A 15,876-nucleotide genomic window follows, 5' to 3' on the forward strand; every position below is an offset into this window, starting at 1 on the left:
TATGTGTTATATTTAGGTCATCCATAAGGTTAGTTGTGGCATAATGCTATTTAGACTATGCTCATAAAATCAAATAAAATGTTAATAAACATGCTAACTTCTTGCAAATCCTCTTATCTATTTACATTGCTAAAAGCTACTTGTGACACCTGTGTTTGCTTGGTTTGGCTTCTGACAGTGTTTCTCTTCTTTAATTCTTGAGGTCTGAAAAGTCTCGGTCACCTGTTGGTGTTTCCCAGCCTCCAGAGATGATGGAGGATTCTCCCTGCTTATACATCTCGGTGTATGAAGATGATGTAGTATATGAAGAGGAGGAGGAGGAGGAGGAGGAAGAGGAAGGAGAGGGTGACATGGAAGGCAGTGATCAAGAAGAAGTTACGGTGGAGACGGACATGAGGCAGCCATCCTCCCCTGAACTCTGTGAGAATCAGGATTCTAACTCTGACTGGGATTCGTTTCCCTGTCCGCATTGTGAGAACTGTTTCAACAGCCAACAGGGCCTGGAGTGCCACATCCGGAACCACACCCTGCCATGTCATGACCCAGACACAGACGAATACGCTAACAGCAACAGCCCACTGGCTGCAGACATACATCCCCAGGAACCAGACACTCATCTGTCGGGAGTGGACTCGCTCCCAAGTTTGTCCAAACAAAACAATGGCAGGCATGAGCCTCCGACGAGGCGAGGGGACGATCAGGAAACTGAAGGGGCTCACGGGTGCGACCATTGCGAGAAGGTCTTCAACACTCGCATCAACAAGCGGAGGCACGAGCAACGGTTTCACAGACGGCGACCGCCGGTCGAGCAGGCTGACCAGACTCCTCTTCTCCAGCAAGAAGCTCCGGACGGCGGTGCCGCCCCCGATGACGGGCCGGAACCCGCCCAACATCACGTGCTGGACATCTCCGGCGACGTCTCTGAGAACCTTAGCCTGTACGGCGACGGAAAGGTTGCGTCGACGAGCGCGATGAGCGATGGCGGGGGGGTCGAGGTGGCCGCCAGCTCGTCTGCGGTAGGCGGCACGGGGTCCCTTCTGCTGGACCCGGCGCAGACCAATCAGGCGCTGAGTTCGGAGGTCGCGACGGGCCAAGACACGGCGGGTCCTTCGCTGGCGAAGAGGAGAACCGCGACGCCGCCTCTTCTACCTCAAATCAAAACTGAGCTGGGGACGGAGGTCGTCGGGACCTCGTCCTCGTCGTCGCTCGTCTCCTCTTTGATAGAGAACCTCCTGCCTCAGAGGTTGCCCTCGTCGGCGGCCCACCGAGAGAGAACCATATTCCTGTCGCCCAAGTTGAAACGGCTCCTCGACGAGCAGGACGGCCTCAAGCCCACCCTCGCCCTCATCACGGATGGCCAGAAGTTCAGCGCGCCCCTCTCGGTGTCCGTCGTGCCCGCGGGGAGCATGAGGTACAGAAGAAGGACTGTTTCACCGGCCAAGCCGCCAGAGCCCAGAGCATCATCATCCAAAGTGGAAGAGAAGGTTCCTGAGGCAGGAGATGACGTCTCGACGGACACCGCCCCTACAGAGGTCTCTGCGACACACGCGCTCGAAGGGAAGGACGACGCAACGGCTCCGGCCGTGGAGGAGATGGAAGCGAGCTGTGTGGCCGAAGAGCGCTGGCCCCCACGAAGTGGTGGTAATCCCTGTAATCAACTGCCACTGGATCTCTCGAACGCGGTTAAAAGAGGCGAGGAGGAGGCTCTTGCGGAGGCTGCGCTGGACTTGAGCTTGCAAAAACAAAGCCCAGACGCCCTGCACCCTGTGTCCATTTCCGTACCGCCTTTGAAGAAAAAGAAGCCAAACTCTAGCCTGTTGGAGCAGGCCATGTTGAATCAGTATGCAAAAGCCGCCGACCCGGGAGAACAAAACATAACTCTAGGGAACCCAGAGGCACCTTTAGTCTCGAACTTTACCATAGTTACAGGGTCAAGACCCGGTGAGCCTTCATCAGAAAGCCTTGTGTATGGCCTCACCTTGCCCCCTGTATCACTTGACCCATCACACACCTCTCTGCTTCCTGTGGCCTTGCAGCAGCCCTCCGCCTGCACCATAGCGCTCTCTTCTTCAGCAGTTCACACTATGTTACCGACCGCTTCCAACCTAATCACAGTGTTGGCGTCCATCGCTAATCCCTCGAACCAAGCACTCCAGGTTGTGGCGCCAAACATGGCCTCTGAACCGTTGGTAATCTGCAGGGAGGATTCATTGAATCTGCCCGGCTGTGATTTCAACTCTGCGTTTGCCAATGCGGCAGGTCTCCTTACTCTCTCCCAGCCCTTTGATCCGGCTCTGAATATGCCCGCACATGTGTTTCTCACCGATCCGATCGCTCTCAACGCGCCTGTGGTCGATTCGGTTGGCGGGTCGGGGGTGGCGTTCTCCCCCGCTGTCACCTTAACGGATTCCCTGCTTAGCTCTTACAACATCCCCAGCAACACCGTGCTGATAGAATGCACCATAGCCCTCCAGTCCTCAGGGAATATGGTCCCGGCCACAATGAATCTACAGGAAACTATGGCGGAGGCTCCAGCTGCCCCTCAGATGATAACAAATCAGATGATGGAGCAGCAGCAGCAGCAGCAGCAGCAGCAGGTTGTGTCCCTCCCTAGCCCCCAAACTGTCGACCTGGCTACTGTAGCACCGCCCTTAACGGAGTCCGTCACAGTGTCTGAGACCTCCCCGGTGGCACCTGTTAGTCCCACGTTAGGTGGTTCGTATCCCGAGCCCGGGCCAGCTCCATCGGAGGACGAGGAACGAGACCTGAAAGAGGGGGCATACGTCGAGCAAGCCGCCCTCACCGTTGAAACTCCACACGCCAAGACCCCGCCTCCCCCGGTCGAGGATGAAGAGCCCTCAGACGACCCGCCCAGCGGAACGCCTCCGCCGCCGCAGACCTTCACCAAGAACTTTGTGTGCAACGTCTGCGATAAGCTCTTCCATTCGATGAAGGAGCTGGGCCACCATGTGGGCGACCACGCCGAAGAGTGGCCGTACAAATGTGAGTTCTGCGTGCTGCTCTTCGACAAGCCCTCGGCCCTGCTGGAGCACCGGCTGGCTCTCCACGGCGTGGGCACCACGTACGTCTGCAGCGTCTGCTCCAAGGAGTTTGTGTACCTGAGCAACCTGAAGCACCACCAGGAGGAGTTGCACCCGGGTCGGCAGTGCTCCCACACCCAGGAGGAGAAGGGCAAGCTGAGGCCGCAGAACCGCAACTGCTCGACGAAGGTCGACGCCGTCACATCGCCGGCCGCCACCGCAGAAGAGTCGAAGAAATCGGTGAAGAGAGAAGAGGGTGAAGCCGGCGCTGTGGGACCGCCGGTTCAGATCACCGCCTCTGACGACGGAGACGACAACGACAGCGAAGTCAAAGGGCCAGACGTGCGTCTCGGCATCAACCAGCACTACCCCAGCTTCAAGCCCCCACCCTTCCCTTACCATAACCGATCGCCGGCCGGATCCATGGCCTCCGCCACCAACTTCACCACCCACAACATCCCGCAGTCGTTCAGCACCGCCATCCGCTGCACCAAGTGCGGCAAGAGCTTCGACAACCTGCCCGAGCTGCACAAGCACATCCTGGCCTGCGCCAACGCCAGCGACAAGAAGCGCTACACGCCGAAAAAGAACCCCATCCCCCTTCGGCACTTTGCCAAGGCCCAAAGCGGTGTGCTGTCCACCACCAACGCCACCAACGGGCTCAACGCGAGCCACAGGCCCAACCACCGCTCGAGGCAGAGCCAAGACCTTCCGGTGAAAATGAAGCTGACGGCGCTCGACAAAAGGAAGAAGAGGTCGGCGCACAGGGCCGTCTCGCAGAGGAACAAACCCCCCCCCGCCTCGGACAAGGCCCCGCCGCCGCCGCCGCCGCCGGCGGGCGCGGACGACGCGGAGAAGGATGTCTTCGCCTGCCCGCACTGCAGCAGGGAGTTCACCATGAGGCGCAGCAGGACCAAGCACATGGCCGTCTGCCCCAAGAAACCCAAGGAGGTGAAGAAGCGCAAGGACGCCGCGGTGTCGCTCACCAAGGAGAACAACGGCCAGCTGCTCAGAGGAGGAGGCGCCGCCGACCCCCTGGAGGAGAGGCGCCAGCCTCCGCCCGCCGCCCAGAAGGTCCCGGGGGGGCGGGTCTACGTCTCGACCCCCGCCGCCAAGAGGCCGGCCATCCTGCCGGTGCAGGCGGTGCTGTCCCACAAGCGGAGCACGATCATTATCAAGGAGAGCGTCCAGCATCAGAATCAGGACGAGTCGGCGCTGAGCGACCTCCCCGTCGTACGCACCTTCAACCCCGCCATGAGGCAGTACGGCAGGGCGCAGCCGGGGGCCAAGGACGGCGTCAAGACCCCCCTCAAGATCACTCTGGTGAGGCCGCAGGGGGAGCCAGAGGAGCCCTCGGCCGTCCCCGGCCAAGGAGGAGCACAGACTGCTGCTGCTTCTTCAAACCATGAATTGGGGACTGACCAGCAGGTATGATGATGAAGTGTGTGAGAGAGAGATATTTTGGAAGAGATGTGCGGTCGGGGGCGGTGCGAGGGACAATATGGGGCGTCCCAAAGATGCATGTGTTCATGAAGAGGCAGATGGATTTATTCACCGCTTTTGTATTTTTCTCATCCAGAGCCCCGCTGTGTGAACCCCTCCCATTCATCTTCTCCGTCGGAAAGGCAGGGAGTACCGCCGAGAGAGCAGATGTGGCCTGTGGAGCAACAGAACACGTCCTACTGTACACAGTAATGTTCTTGAGACTGTCCCCACTGGAATGGGTGGCTGCAGGAGCCAGTGGAACCGAACAATGGAGATGAGCGAGCCCTTTGCATTGGTCTGTTTTGGTTCTGGATTTCTTTCGTCGTCTACCGGTTTGTAGACGATCAAATCATTTCATTGACTCTTTGCCCCCCGCTTATGTTCTGATGTGCACTTTGAGACCTGGATCAGTGACTGCAATGCGGAGTGTAAAAAAGCTAGGAGAGCAGACCTCACCTTAACATTTTACCAGTGGATATGGAATAGATTATATTGAACATACTACTGGAATCATATGTATTAATGTGACACAGTTGCACCTTCATTTCTTTAAATGTGGCCTTCTCTTTAGGTTTTCAATGCCCGCTGCATGCCGCAAGGTCACTGAACAGATTTTAGTGATGTTATGGTGGTTTCTATGAATGCCATCAGACTCAAAAGGATAATGAAGAGAAATTCAGGGCAATTTGACCTGCAAGCACGTGTAAAATATATACTTGCTGTCCAATTAATTTATGTTTTTATTTTATTTTTTTCATCATTGTACAATCAAGGTTACTTTGATTTGCTTGTGTGTGTGGGTGAGTGTGCAGAAATATGATCTGTAAGAAATCATGTTTTTCTTATGAGAGATATTTTGATCGAGTGCAATGCTCCGGAGTTACCATCATCAATGTTTGTCAATATACAGAGTTGTCTGGAATAAGATGAAGTCTATATTTGCTTTGCAGTTGTGAGCTTATTATTGAAGGTTTTAATACTGTGCTTGACTGTGAGAGCCTGAACTCGGAGCTGTGGCTGGGTTGGTCTGCTTGTGAATGCCGCGAGTCAGCTGGTGAGAACATACTGCTGTATACGAACAGCAGCCTCATTTGAAGTCTTACTTTTGCACATTTGAAACGGATTGGAATGAAAATGGGTATTTCAATGGTCTGTTTCTTGGGCGAGGGTGTTTGTTTTCTCTGTAAAATTCATTGTGGCTTTCATAGTCTGTAAAAAGTGAGATTTTTTGGTTTGTCAGGGTGCATATGATGCTTTGACGTTGAGATGCAGTGTATGTGTCGTATGTGATCCACACGTAACTGGCTGGAATGGTCACTATACAGGGTAGACTTAATTTGGTTCATTAATTTATAAGTGCTCTGTATTTAATTGATATTTTCAGATATTGCTGGTAATAAGTTCAGAAAAAAATTCCTCTATGATGTACAGGCTGGATTAGAATGTTATTTTACTGTGAAAAGTGCTTTTATCATTTAAATGTGTACAATTAATTATGCATATTTATTAATTATTTAAATTTATGTTGGCCTGATTCCTCTATGATTTGCACTAATGTTTCCATAAGTGTTCAAAATTAAAAGGAGAATGTTTACGTTGTTATCCTTTTTTTTTCTACAGAAATGGACGGCATATTATCAGTTAAATAAAACTAGCAATAATATTGAACTATTTGACTAACTATTTGATTCAGACTAAATGTATATGAAAAAGGAGAAAACCTTTCTAGCTCCTCTTCGTCCAATACTTTCAGGGTGCAGGGTGAAACCTTTTCCAGTTGGCGGCGCACTTTTCCAACTCCTAAATATATGCCTGCGATCCAACGAGGTGGCACGGCACCACGCAAGACACAGGTAAATACCGACAATTAAGTTGCTTTATTCATCAAAATAAAGCGTCTAGGAATCGTGCAAAACAGCATTAATGAATAAGCAATGCTATGCTAACTAATGCTGTTGGCCTCTTCGCTGTAAGATCAACAACAAACCGTGTCACAGAACCAGACTCGACCCGAACTACAATCCAACAATGAGCCAATGCACTAAATCTATACGGTTCCTAATTAATATTGCGAGGCATTACTTTGAGATTTAACATCAAATGGCGATTGACTGTAGGACTACTAATAACAGAACTTTGAGGCAATTACTATTACGATGAAAAAGCTACTGGTATTCAAGGTAGGTATGTCTAATACAAACAATATTTAAATGTTCGGATAAAAGCAACTGTAGGGCAGATGGCTGATTTAAGACAAGGGTTACAGAAACACATCCCAAGGCTAAGGAAAGAAAGTTGGTCGTCCCAACTTGTAATGAGTTTCATTTTGTCAATTAATCTGTGCCATAGACACAGGACACTATTCATGGTCTCTGTCTAAAGGAAATTCATCGGTGAGGCAAATTAGTTGGTAGTAATTCAATAAGCTACTATTGAAATGAATTGTGGCATTGAACTGTCTATCACTATGAATGGCCTCTTCAATTCAGAGGCCTGGCCCCAGGAAGGATTCAAAAGTAGACTATATCCAGTTTCCTTATAAAGTATAGCCAGCTCTATTATTAAAATATATATCCCGTTCTGTCCAGGCACAATACCGGCAGGCACAATCATTGGTCTAACATGCATAGCAATGTGGAGGGATTGGTTCTGAAGGAAAAGCTACTTTTCCTTGAGGATACAATAATGCAAGATATCCTATTGTAACACGGACATGATCATCAATCAAATCAAATCACTGTCTGAAACCAGAACGGCCCTGTCTCTCAGTCTTTACGGCTGGAGGAAAAGACTGAGAGACACACGACTTCAGCCTTCAAATTCTCCAGGATGATGCGATGAAGGATGTTTTAATCTGGTTTAGACTCAGGCTCAGTAGAGTTTAACTCTCAAGGCCTGATCCAACACTGTTGTATATTAACACAGTATACCCCCAATCACTTTCTCTACAAAACCTATTTTCGGTCATTTTCCTCACCTCACTTCTTTGGTCGTAATCAAATGAGTCTAATTCCCCTGCAAGAGCACCATGGGTTTTGGGGAAACACCAGGCAGAGAGCCTCTGATACCATTTTCTCCAGTTAATTTGTGGTTCTAATTATAATTACAGAGTTGATAAGGGTTAAGAACCCTGCTCAAGGATTCACTGATCCCGATTGCTGACATTGGGATTCAAACCCAGAACCCCTTTGCCTGGGACTCAAACGCCCAAACCCCCTAGACAATCCCGCCTAATCTCCATGTGCACGGATCCAATTGAAATACATCCGAGGGGGAGGATAAATTCAAAGCTCCGGCTCTGCACTATGGAACATCCCCTTGGGGAGGTTTGGAGGGAAGAGCAGGGTGTTTACGGTCCTTTATAAAATTATGGGATGTGCTTTTGAAATTCGCGAGCGGTGCCATTCAACACCCTGTCGTGGTAGCACACGAGTGTGATGTTCCTTTCATTTGCCCCTGTCACGGCTTAAGGCTATGTTGTGGTGGTAAAATGCAAACGTACCCAGCAGCACCCGAGGGAGCAGGTAGAGGGTGTGGTGAGTAGGAGTTGGGATGGTACTTTCCCCCGTATCGGCTTAGCCATATGTTCTTATGTAACAGGGTTTGCTGCTGCTTCCGCTGCTGCTGCTGTGTTTCTCTGCCTCTCAGGTAATGGATCGGCTTTCATTCCTGAGTTCTGAGTCCCGCTGTGAGGCAGCGGCTTAACGCGGGAGGGGGAAGAACTTCTCCGGCTCCCGTGAAGTCAAACGGCATAATTAAGATAGTGTATCCTCTCCGGTAAAAATCACATTCACCAGTGAGAAAGAAATCTGACCAGTTAATTGTAATGATGCAGTAGTTTATTATTAATAGCTTATTTGTCAGGGACAATGAGCCTACCAAAAAAAGCCATTGTCTCAAAGAGAGGAGATGCATCGTACTGGATTATAGCCTCCCTGGAGGAATGCTAAGACATGCTGAACTGACTGCTGTACATTTGATTCAAACCGTTGGCTTTAAAGACAAGGGGTCGAATTTAATGCAACGTGGCCAGTGATTGAGCCCTAATGTTTCACATAACAAACCAAAGCCAGGGAGCTGTCTCTGTCTCTGTCTCTCTCTCTCTCTCTCTCTCTCTCTCTCTCTCTCTCTCTTTCTCTCTCTCTTTCTTTCTCTTCTCTCTTTCTTTCTCTTCTCTCTTTTCTCTCTCTCTCTCCCTGGATGTTGCTTTGGTTTCTTGAGTCCCTAGGTGCGCTTAATCCTCACAGGAAGTGACATGGAGAAGTATATATTTAGTATGGTATGTAGATATGGTTGCAGATATAGTGATGGACCTTTATTTAACCGGAGCTGCCACGCTGAACATGGGATGGCTTTATTTCCAGGGGCCCCCTGCTTGGTATGCTAACACGCTTATGCTAATATAGTGCCTACTTGGTAAATCCTGGAGTACATGCTGGGTAACCTAACATGTGATGTTCCCCAACGGGCTAAGATGTACACTTAGATGCAAACAAAATGTACAATGAGAAAATATGGAAACATTCTGAAAGATACAAACATTTAATTAACCAGCTGGCTAATGAGAAACTAAAATTGACTATAAGAATTGGATAAGTATCTTTGCTTGAGTGTCGGGATCATACAACTGTGATAATGAAGTTGTTGACTTCTGCCGATGAAAATGAAACACACAACCTTTGATATTTATTTTGCAGTCGCAATCTCACAAATGTGTAGGCGACCGCTGTGAAGTCGAGTGAGCGAGAAAAGAGATTCAGAGCCACATTACAGATGTTCCCTGTCTCTGCACCTCATGTTGCCACAGAGCCGACGAAGTAATGAGCGGCACGTTGATGAAGGATGCTGATCCATTTTTAATGTTCCTCTGGCCTCTTTTCCAACTAGGCCTTTTTTGTTATGTATTCATGACAGTGCACAGAAATAATGAGTGTGCGTGTATGAGAAAGACAGAGGGAGGGGGGGGGGTGTGTGTCTGTGTGTGTGTGGGGGGGTCCTTTGTGTGTGCTTGTTTGATTTGTCAGATTCCTTTGTATACTTTGTTTGTGTGTGGTTTCCAGTGCTTGTTTGATGGTCAGAACTCTACGTTTGCGTGTGTGTGTGTGTGCGCATGCTTTTATGTGTGTGTGTGTGTGTGTGTGGGGGACAGAGAAATACGACATGATATAATAAAAATATAGTGCAAAACGTTCATCTTACATAAGTTCCCCGCATTCTCTCCTGCTTCACTCGGCATCGAAGCGAGGAGACAATTAAACTCAGAGGGAGTGTGAGGGAACCACACAGAGGGATCTGTAAAATATAGTGTTTGGAAAAGTGTGCGCCAGAGAGAGAGAGAGAGAGAGAGAGCTAGAGAGTGTGAGAGAAAGAGAGAGAGAGAGAGAGAAAGACAGAGAGAGAGTTTGTAAGCGCCAGCAAGGCGTAGCAGCAGACTCAGCATACGCTGCAGGGGTGATGTTGTAGCTTGCTTGCTGCACGCGCTGGGCTAAAGAGGGAAACGCAGAGACAACGGTTGTCTGCTGCTCTGTAGTCTCACTCCCATCACAAGCGTGTTGCTTTCTCTCCCCCCTCCCTCTCATATGTGTCCCTTCTTCCATTTCTCACTCCTCTCTGTCTCTCTCCCTCTCTGCTACTCCCTCCATCCATTCTTTTCTCTCTCTCTCTCTCTCTCTCTCTCTCTCTCTCTCTCTCTCTCTCTCTCTCTCTCTCTCTCTCTCTCTCTCTCTCTCTCTCTCTCTCTCTCTCTCTCGATTTCTCATACCCCTCTCTCCATCCCCACTTCTCTCCAACTCCCCACCTGTCTCTCACCCTCCCTCCCTCCCTCCCTCTTTCTCACTCCTCTCTGTCTCTCTCCCTCTCTGCTTCTCCCTCCGTCCCTTCTTTTCACTCCCTCTCGCTCTCTTTCCATTTCTCATCCCCCTCTCTCAATCCCCACCTCTCTCCGGCTTCCCACCTGTCTCTGACCCTCCCTCCCACCCTCCATCTCTAACTAAGTCTCTCTCCATGCTGTTTGAGCAGTGCTCTCTCCGTCTTTCGCTCTCTCTCTTTCTCTCTCTCTTTCTCCATGCTGTTTAAGCGGGGGTCTCTCAATCTCTGCCTTTCTCTTCTCTCTCCGCATGCTGTTTAAGCAGAACTCTCTCTCTCCCTTTATCTCTCTCCATGCTGTTTAAGCAGTGCTCTCTACTTGGCTCGTACTCTCTGCCGCTCTCTGTCTCTCACACACTCTGCCCCACTCTCTCTCTCCCTCTCTCTCTCTCTCTCTGTCGGTACTGTACCTCTCTCTATCTCTGTCCCTCCCTCTCTCACGCTCTCTGTGCTCTGGCTGAACCAGCAGCTCTCAGCAGCACTAATGAACCAGTGGATCGGGGCGAGACTACGCAGATCCAGCCCAGCAGCCCGAGAGCAGCGGCTCACCATCCATCAGGGGGACCCCCCACCAGGGCACTGATCTGCAGCCAGCAGGGGGGGGATTCCGACCCCCACAGCCCACTCCAACGCCCGACCCCCAAACCCAACACATCTGAGGCGGAGGACCCCCCACACCGCTGCGTGTGCGAAACCCCAAAGTCGCCATCGAGGGACGGACCCCTCGCTGTATCAGCGGCGAGGAAATCAGAGGAGAAGGGGAGCGTCGGTCAACGCCCAGCCCCCTGCTCTCAGGGCTGACCCGCGGCACTCGCTCCCTGGGTCCACAGTGAGGAAGCCGTGCCCTCTCCCCGAACCACTGTCACTCGTCTCGTGGAGGAGCGCCCAGCCATGGAGGAGATGCTCACCTGCAACAGAAACCCTTTCTCCCAGGTGTTTGGGCGCCAGGGACAGCTCATGCAAGCCAGTGAGTAATGCTTTGATTAGCCACACAGCATCTCACCGTCACATTATAGGGTCAGGTATGCTGATGAGAAACGGGGGTACAATTTAACAACTTGTCATAACAGCAGGGAGCGGATTTCATCCCACTATAATGGAAAATACACCCCCATCTTCAGCTTCAGATCCATAGAGGTTTAACAGATTGCCAACATAATAACCTTATGTTTGCAATCTGTTAAACCTCTGTGGATCTATAGCTGAGATGCAGATGACGAGGAGATTTTATTGATGTGTATATTAAAGCAACGGTGCCATGTTAACAGGGAGGGAACACTTGGGACAGAGTGACGGATTAAAGATGTGTTAAGTGTTGATGGGTGTGATGGGATCATGGGAAGACGTTCCTGGAACATGTTGTGATAAGGATGTGAGATCTGATAAAAAGTCGTAGTTTATTCATCTCCTGGGAGAAATTCGGATGTTTTGAAACAGCAGGGAAGCGGCAAGGGTGGTCGAAACATCACAACATCGCCATCTGACGCAAAATTGTTGTTAATGTTCAGAACTAACATTTCTCTGGAATCATTTCATTCCCCAATGAACCTGTACGAAGGGAAATCGCAGGTTTATATTTGCATTACTCAGATGTCAGATCCTTGTCATTTGAATCCGTCAGAAGTATGCCTGCCTCCATGAATGGAGGGGCCATGTCTGGTTGAAATCATTCTTGATGTGAGGAAGGTTTCAGTATTTGCGCTTCTTGAGTTTCCGTGCGTCAGTGCCTTTCAATCACTGAGGAAGTGTAAAGGGTGCATTCACAATCTGCAGCCGTCGGTGTCATCCTCCTCAAAATCCTATTTGAACTCTGCTCCGTGAGGTGGAAGGCTTACATCGTTTACTCTGGTCTTCCGTTGTGATATAGTCTCAATCTGAATGGCCAGGTTGGCCCTTCTCCTTTTCTTATCCCACATCTCATTGGTTCCCGGGGGTCATGAGTCATGACCCCCGGGAACCAATAAGAAAAGTCATGACTCATGATTCATGTGAGGTGTTATCATACATAGCAGGTAAATTAAGATCTAGATGATGGAGTTGCCCCCCCCCCCCCCCCTCCGAGGACCTAGGAAGACATTAAACAGTAGAGTCTGACCGATTTATAGGTTGGCCAATTTTATCGGCCGATATTGGCCTATGACAGAAATATCGATGTGTATGTTGTTTACCGATATTAAAACTTTAGAAATGGAGACTTTTTATTAATTAAATTGACTTCTTTATAGATTCCTCCACTTTTATTTAGATTCCTCCTCCACAGGAGAAGCTCCTTTCTACACCTGCAGATGTAGCTCCAATTGTTGCCACTAATGAGAACCGTTTGTAAAGCTGAGGCAATGCACTGTCCAACTCCATGTCTTTAAGGAACACCAATAAATCACACAGCTTTCTCCTGTCACCCTGCAAGTCCTGATCTGAATACAGGACTTGAAGTTCAGACCTCAGGCTCCCTGAATTAAAGTCATAGGCCAACTACCAAAACGATATTACACTCGAACAAGAAAATGTGGCAATTCTGGTAAACTGATACAAGGAATTGAGTGTATAAGTGTATGAAATGTACGATGAAAATTGTCCATTTCGCCAAGCAAATATCAAGAAATAGGTTGCAGTTGTCTTTCAAATCGCTTGCAAAATCCGCGATGGGACTGAGGACTAAATAGAGCTCCGGCGACATTTTGTTTCAAAATCGCTGTCAACCAAATGGCAACTCAGTCTTTCGCAGACCCTCTAATCATCACGCAGAAGCCTAGCCAACCCACTCCTCCATTCAGCGCCATTGAAGTCGATGGACGCTGAGCTTCAACAGGCAAATGCACTGTGACGCTGCGGGAATGTAGGCGAAGCAAATCGAGTCAGTCGACCTGCGATAAGCTGCTGATTCTGAACAAACTCGTCTTTGAGATGGACGTGTTCTGACGCATTTTTTGTCAGTGAAATGTTAACACAACAGTTATATTTGACCATTTAATTTTAGAACTTTTAGGGGAAGCCAAGCTTCCCTTGCAGTCTTAGAGAAATCGCCACTGCTCCTCCCCATACATATATCTATATTTTGAATATCGGCCGATATATTGATATTATTTCCCTAAGATTGGGCATTGACCCCTAAAATCCAGTTTTTGATCGGGTTCTATTTAACACTGAGCAGGTTCTCCTTTGAGATGTCATGACTTTTTAAGCTAACCTTGTTCTTCATCTTCAACTTAGTAGTATTACTCCTTCTCATACCAGTTCTCCAACATATATTGGTACACAAATATTTGTTCATGGTACCAGCACAACAACAGTTGGTAGCTTTCTGGAATGCAGACCAAAATATTAGATTAGATGATGTCTGAAGAAAATCCAAAACATATTTTGACAAATATTTTCTATCACTGAAAAATCTTTTTGATTTAGTTTCACGGTAAGCCAGTCAAGGCTTGCGGTCAACGGTTTCAAGAATCTGAATCCACAGACGCCTGCCTACATTTTGCTCTTTTGTTATCTGTATTTTTAATGCACCCATCAGTGACTTTTTGCCCCTTTATCCTCTTTCTTCCATCGACTTCCCACCCTCTGGAGCTAGCCATGATCCGCAGATGTCATTTGAGCTCTGCTGCGTTAATATTTCACACTATTGCATTATGTACAATGGTGTCTCAGTGCGGTATGTGTGCGCCTTTCGCCATGCGCAGCCCTCAGAGGGAACATTGGTTCCACCGTGATGCAAGAGTGAGGCAGCGCCAGCCAGTGTGGAGGAGGAGGGCCTCAGAAACGGGTAATTTGACCTGAGGACGCCAAGAAATATTTGCCATCGGATAGAGAGGCTGCTGGAAATTGATGTTCAGCAGGCCAGGAGAAGGATGATGAAGAGAACACAGTTCCTGCGACTGCTGGACCACAGGTTCTAGCAGGAGCGCCCCAAGGCTACTACTGCGCCAAGTGGGAAAATATGATGAGGATGATGATAATGATGCCTCGATGCTGCTGTGGACCCTGGGAGGAAAACACCAGGCCTCACCCTTCATCCAGCTACCCGCATGGGCCTTCTGTGTGTGCGTGTCCGTCTATATGTTTATGCATTACATATCAAATACGGTGTGTGGTTCAGCCTAGCGCCGAACAATCAAAGAAAAACCCCAGAGGCTTTGGTGGGTAGTTACTTCCTCTGAACAAATGGCCCAGGTTTCTTGGCAGTTTTACATGTAAAGTCAGCTTGGTGCCACTCTCTGCTACGGGTGCAAATGACATTGCCGTCCCATGTGGTGCCAAGAATTACAGTCACACGTTCGCCTTCCTCCCTCCCTCGCTCCCTCCCTCCCTCCCTCCCTCCCTCCCTCCCTCCCTCCCTCTACCCGAGCCCCCCCGGTTATCTATGCTCTTTGAAGCTGTTGCGGCTTGTCTGCTAGTTTTGGATGTGCGCGAAAGTGAGCGAGCAAGAGAGTGGGAGAGCCAAAGATGGAGAGAGGTGAAGATGGAGAGAGAGCGGCAGAGAGAGGAGGAGGAGGAGAGGGAGAGACGGCTAAAGGGAGGGGAAGAGCGAGAGGGAAACGGGTAGAGTGAGGTGGAGGAGAGTGAGACAGGGTGAGATGTGCGACGGTTGAGCTGGAAAAGTGGTGTGAATGAAAAACATTTTTTTTTTCTATTTTTAGCGCCAATCTTATGTAGCGTTACACGGTTGCCGCAGGATTAATCCAGTGTAGCGCTGGCTCCAACTATACGAACAGTAATTATACAGGTTCTGCCCGTTATCATTGGCTGTCACCCATCACTGGCTTTTGAAAGTCCCCGAGCAGTACACTCTGAGCGGGAAAGAAAATCCATTATGTGTCAACGCTGCACATTTCTCCCCAGGAGTCGAATATTAACAAACCCCATCGTGGGACTTAAAACTAATCACTTGACAGCTCCAAATATCCCCCTGCCCGGATCAGCATGTGTGTTGTCTTGTCTTGCCAGGTAGTTAATCCTCTGTGGTACTTGTTCCCCAAAACCACTGCTGTGATTTCGTCTGTGATCAGGGCTCTCTGTGGAGTGGCGTCTGAAGTCTTCTGACAACAACTGGACCCATTTCAGCAAAAAACAAACAAAAAAACGCATCAAACCGTGACGGTGTCCAGATTGAAGCGCTCTGAGATGAAAATAGAAACGCATATGGTTTGACGTTTTGACTGCACACTTTTGTACCCTCTGGTGGATCTCTGTTTATTTTAATTGGTCTTTGGTGGATAGTCGAACAAGGCACACTCTGATTCACAACAATGTCAAAAACCACCGTGTATTCTTTTAACGAACAGGAATCAGTGGTGGCCCAGATTTCAGAAAAGCCTGCAAAGTTGCAGTCAGAACTCATCATGTTTTCTTCCCCACTTTCCCCTCCCCCGGCGTACCTCTAATACCTCCATCAAATCCTGTCTTTAAACCCCTGCCGCCGAAACCTTGGCGTCTCCGCCGTGTGGGAATTGAAGCGGAGGATGACCACTGCAGGTGTTGGATCGCT

At 49.4% G+C, this 15,876-nt stretch overlaps 1 protein-coding gene across 3 annotated transcripts in view; it reads left to right on the forward strand.

Annotated features, from left to right (window-relative positions):
* Positions 1-15,876, forward strand: part of prdm2a (PR domain containing 2, with ZNF domain a) — a 31,128-nt gene that overhangs the window by 1,274 nt on the left and 13,978 nt on the right. For 2 of the 3 annotated variants that reach the window (XR_008896384.1, XR_008896383.1), the window contains exons 3-5: positions 203-4,469; positions 4,621-6,379; positions 10,858-11,358. Coding sequence is in view for 1 of the 3 variants with exons in the window: in XM_056597485.1 (XP_056453460.1) it covers positions 249-4,469; positions 4,621-4,635 (4,236 nt within the window). In the remaining 2 variants the exon portion in view is untranslated. Of the gene's footprint in view, positions 1-202; positions 4,470-4,620; positions 6,748-10,857; positions 11,359-15,876 lie in introns of those variants that run through there. The other variant, XM_056597485.1, reaches the window with a different exon arrangement.

This window comes from Gadus chalcogrammus, chromosome 1 (assembly GCF_026213295.1).
Source record: "Gadus chalcogrammus isolate NIFS_2021 chromosome 1, NIFS_Gcha_1.0, whole genome shotgun sequence".
NCBI classification, from domain to species: domain Eukaryota; kingdom Metazoa; phylum Chordata; class Actinopteri; order Gadiformes; family Gadidae; genus Gadus; species Gadus chalcogrammus.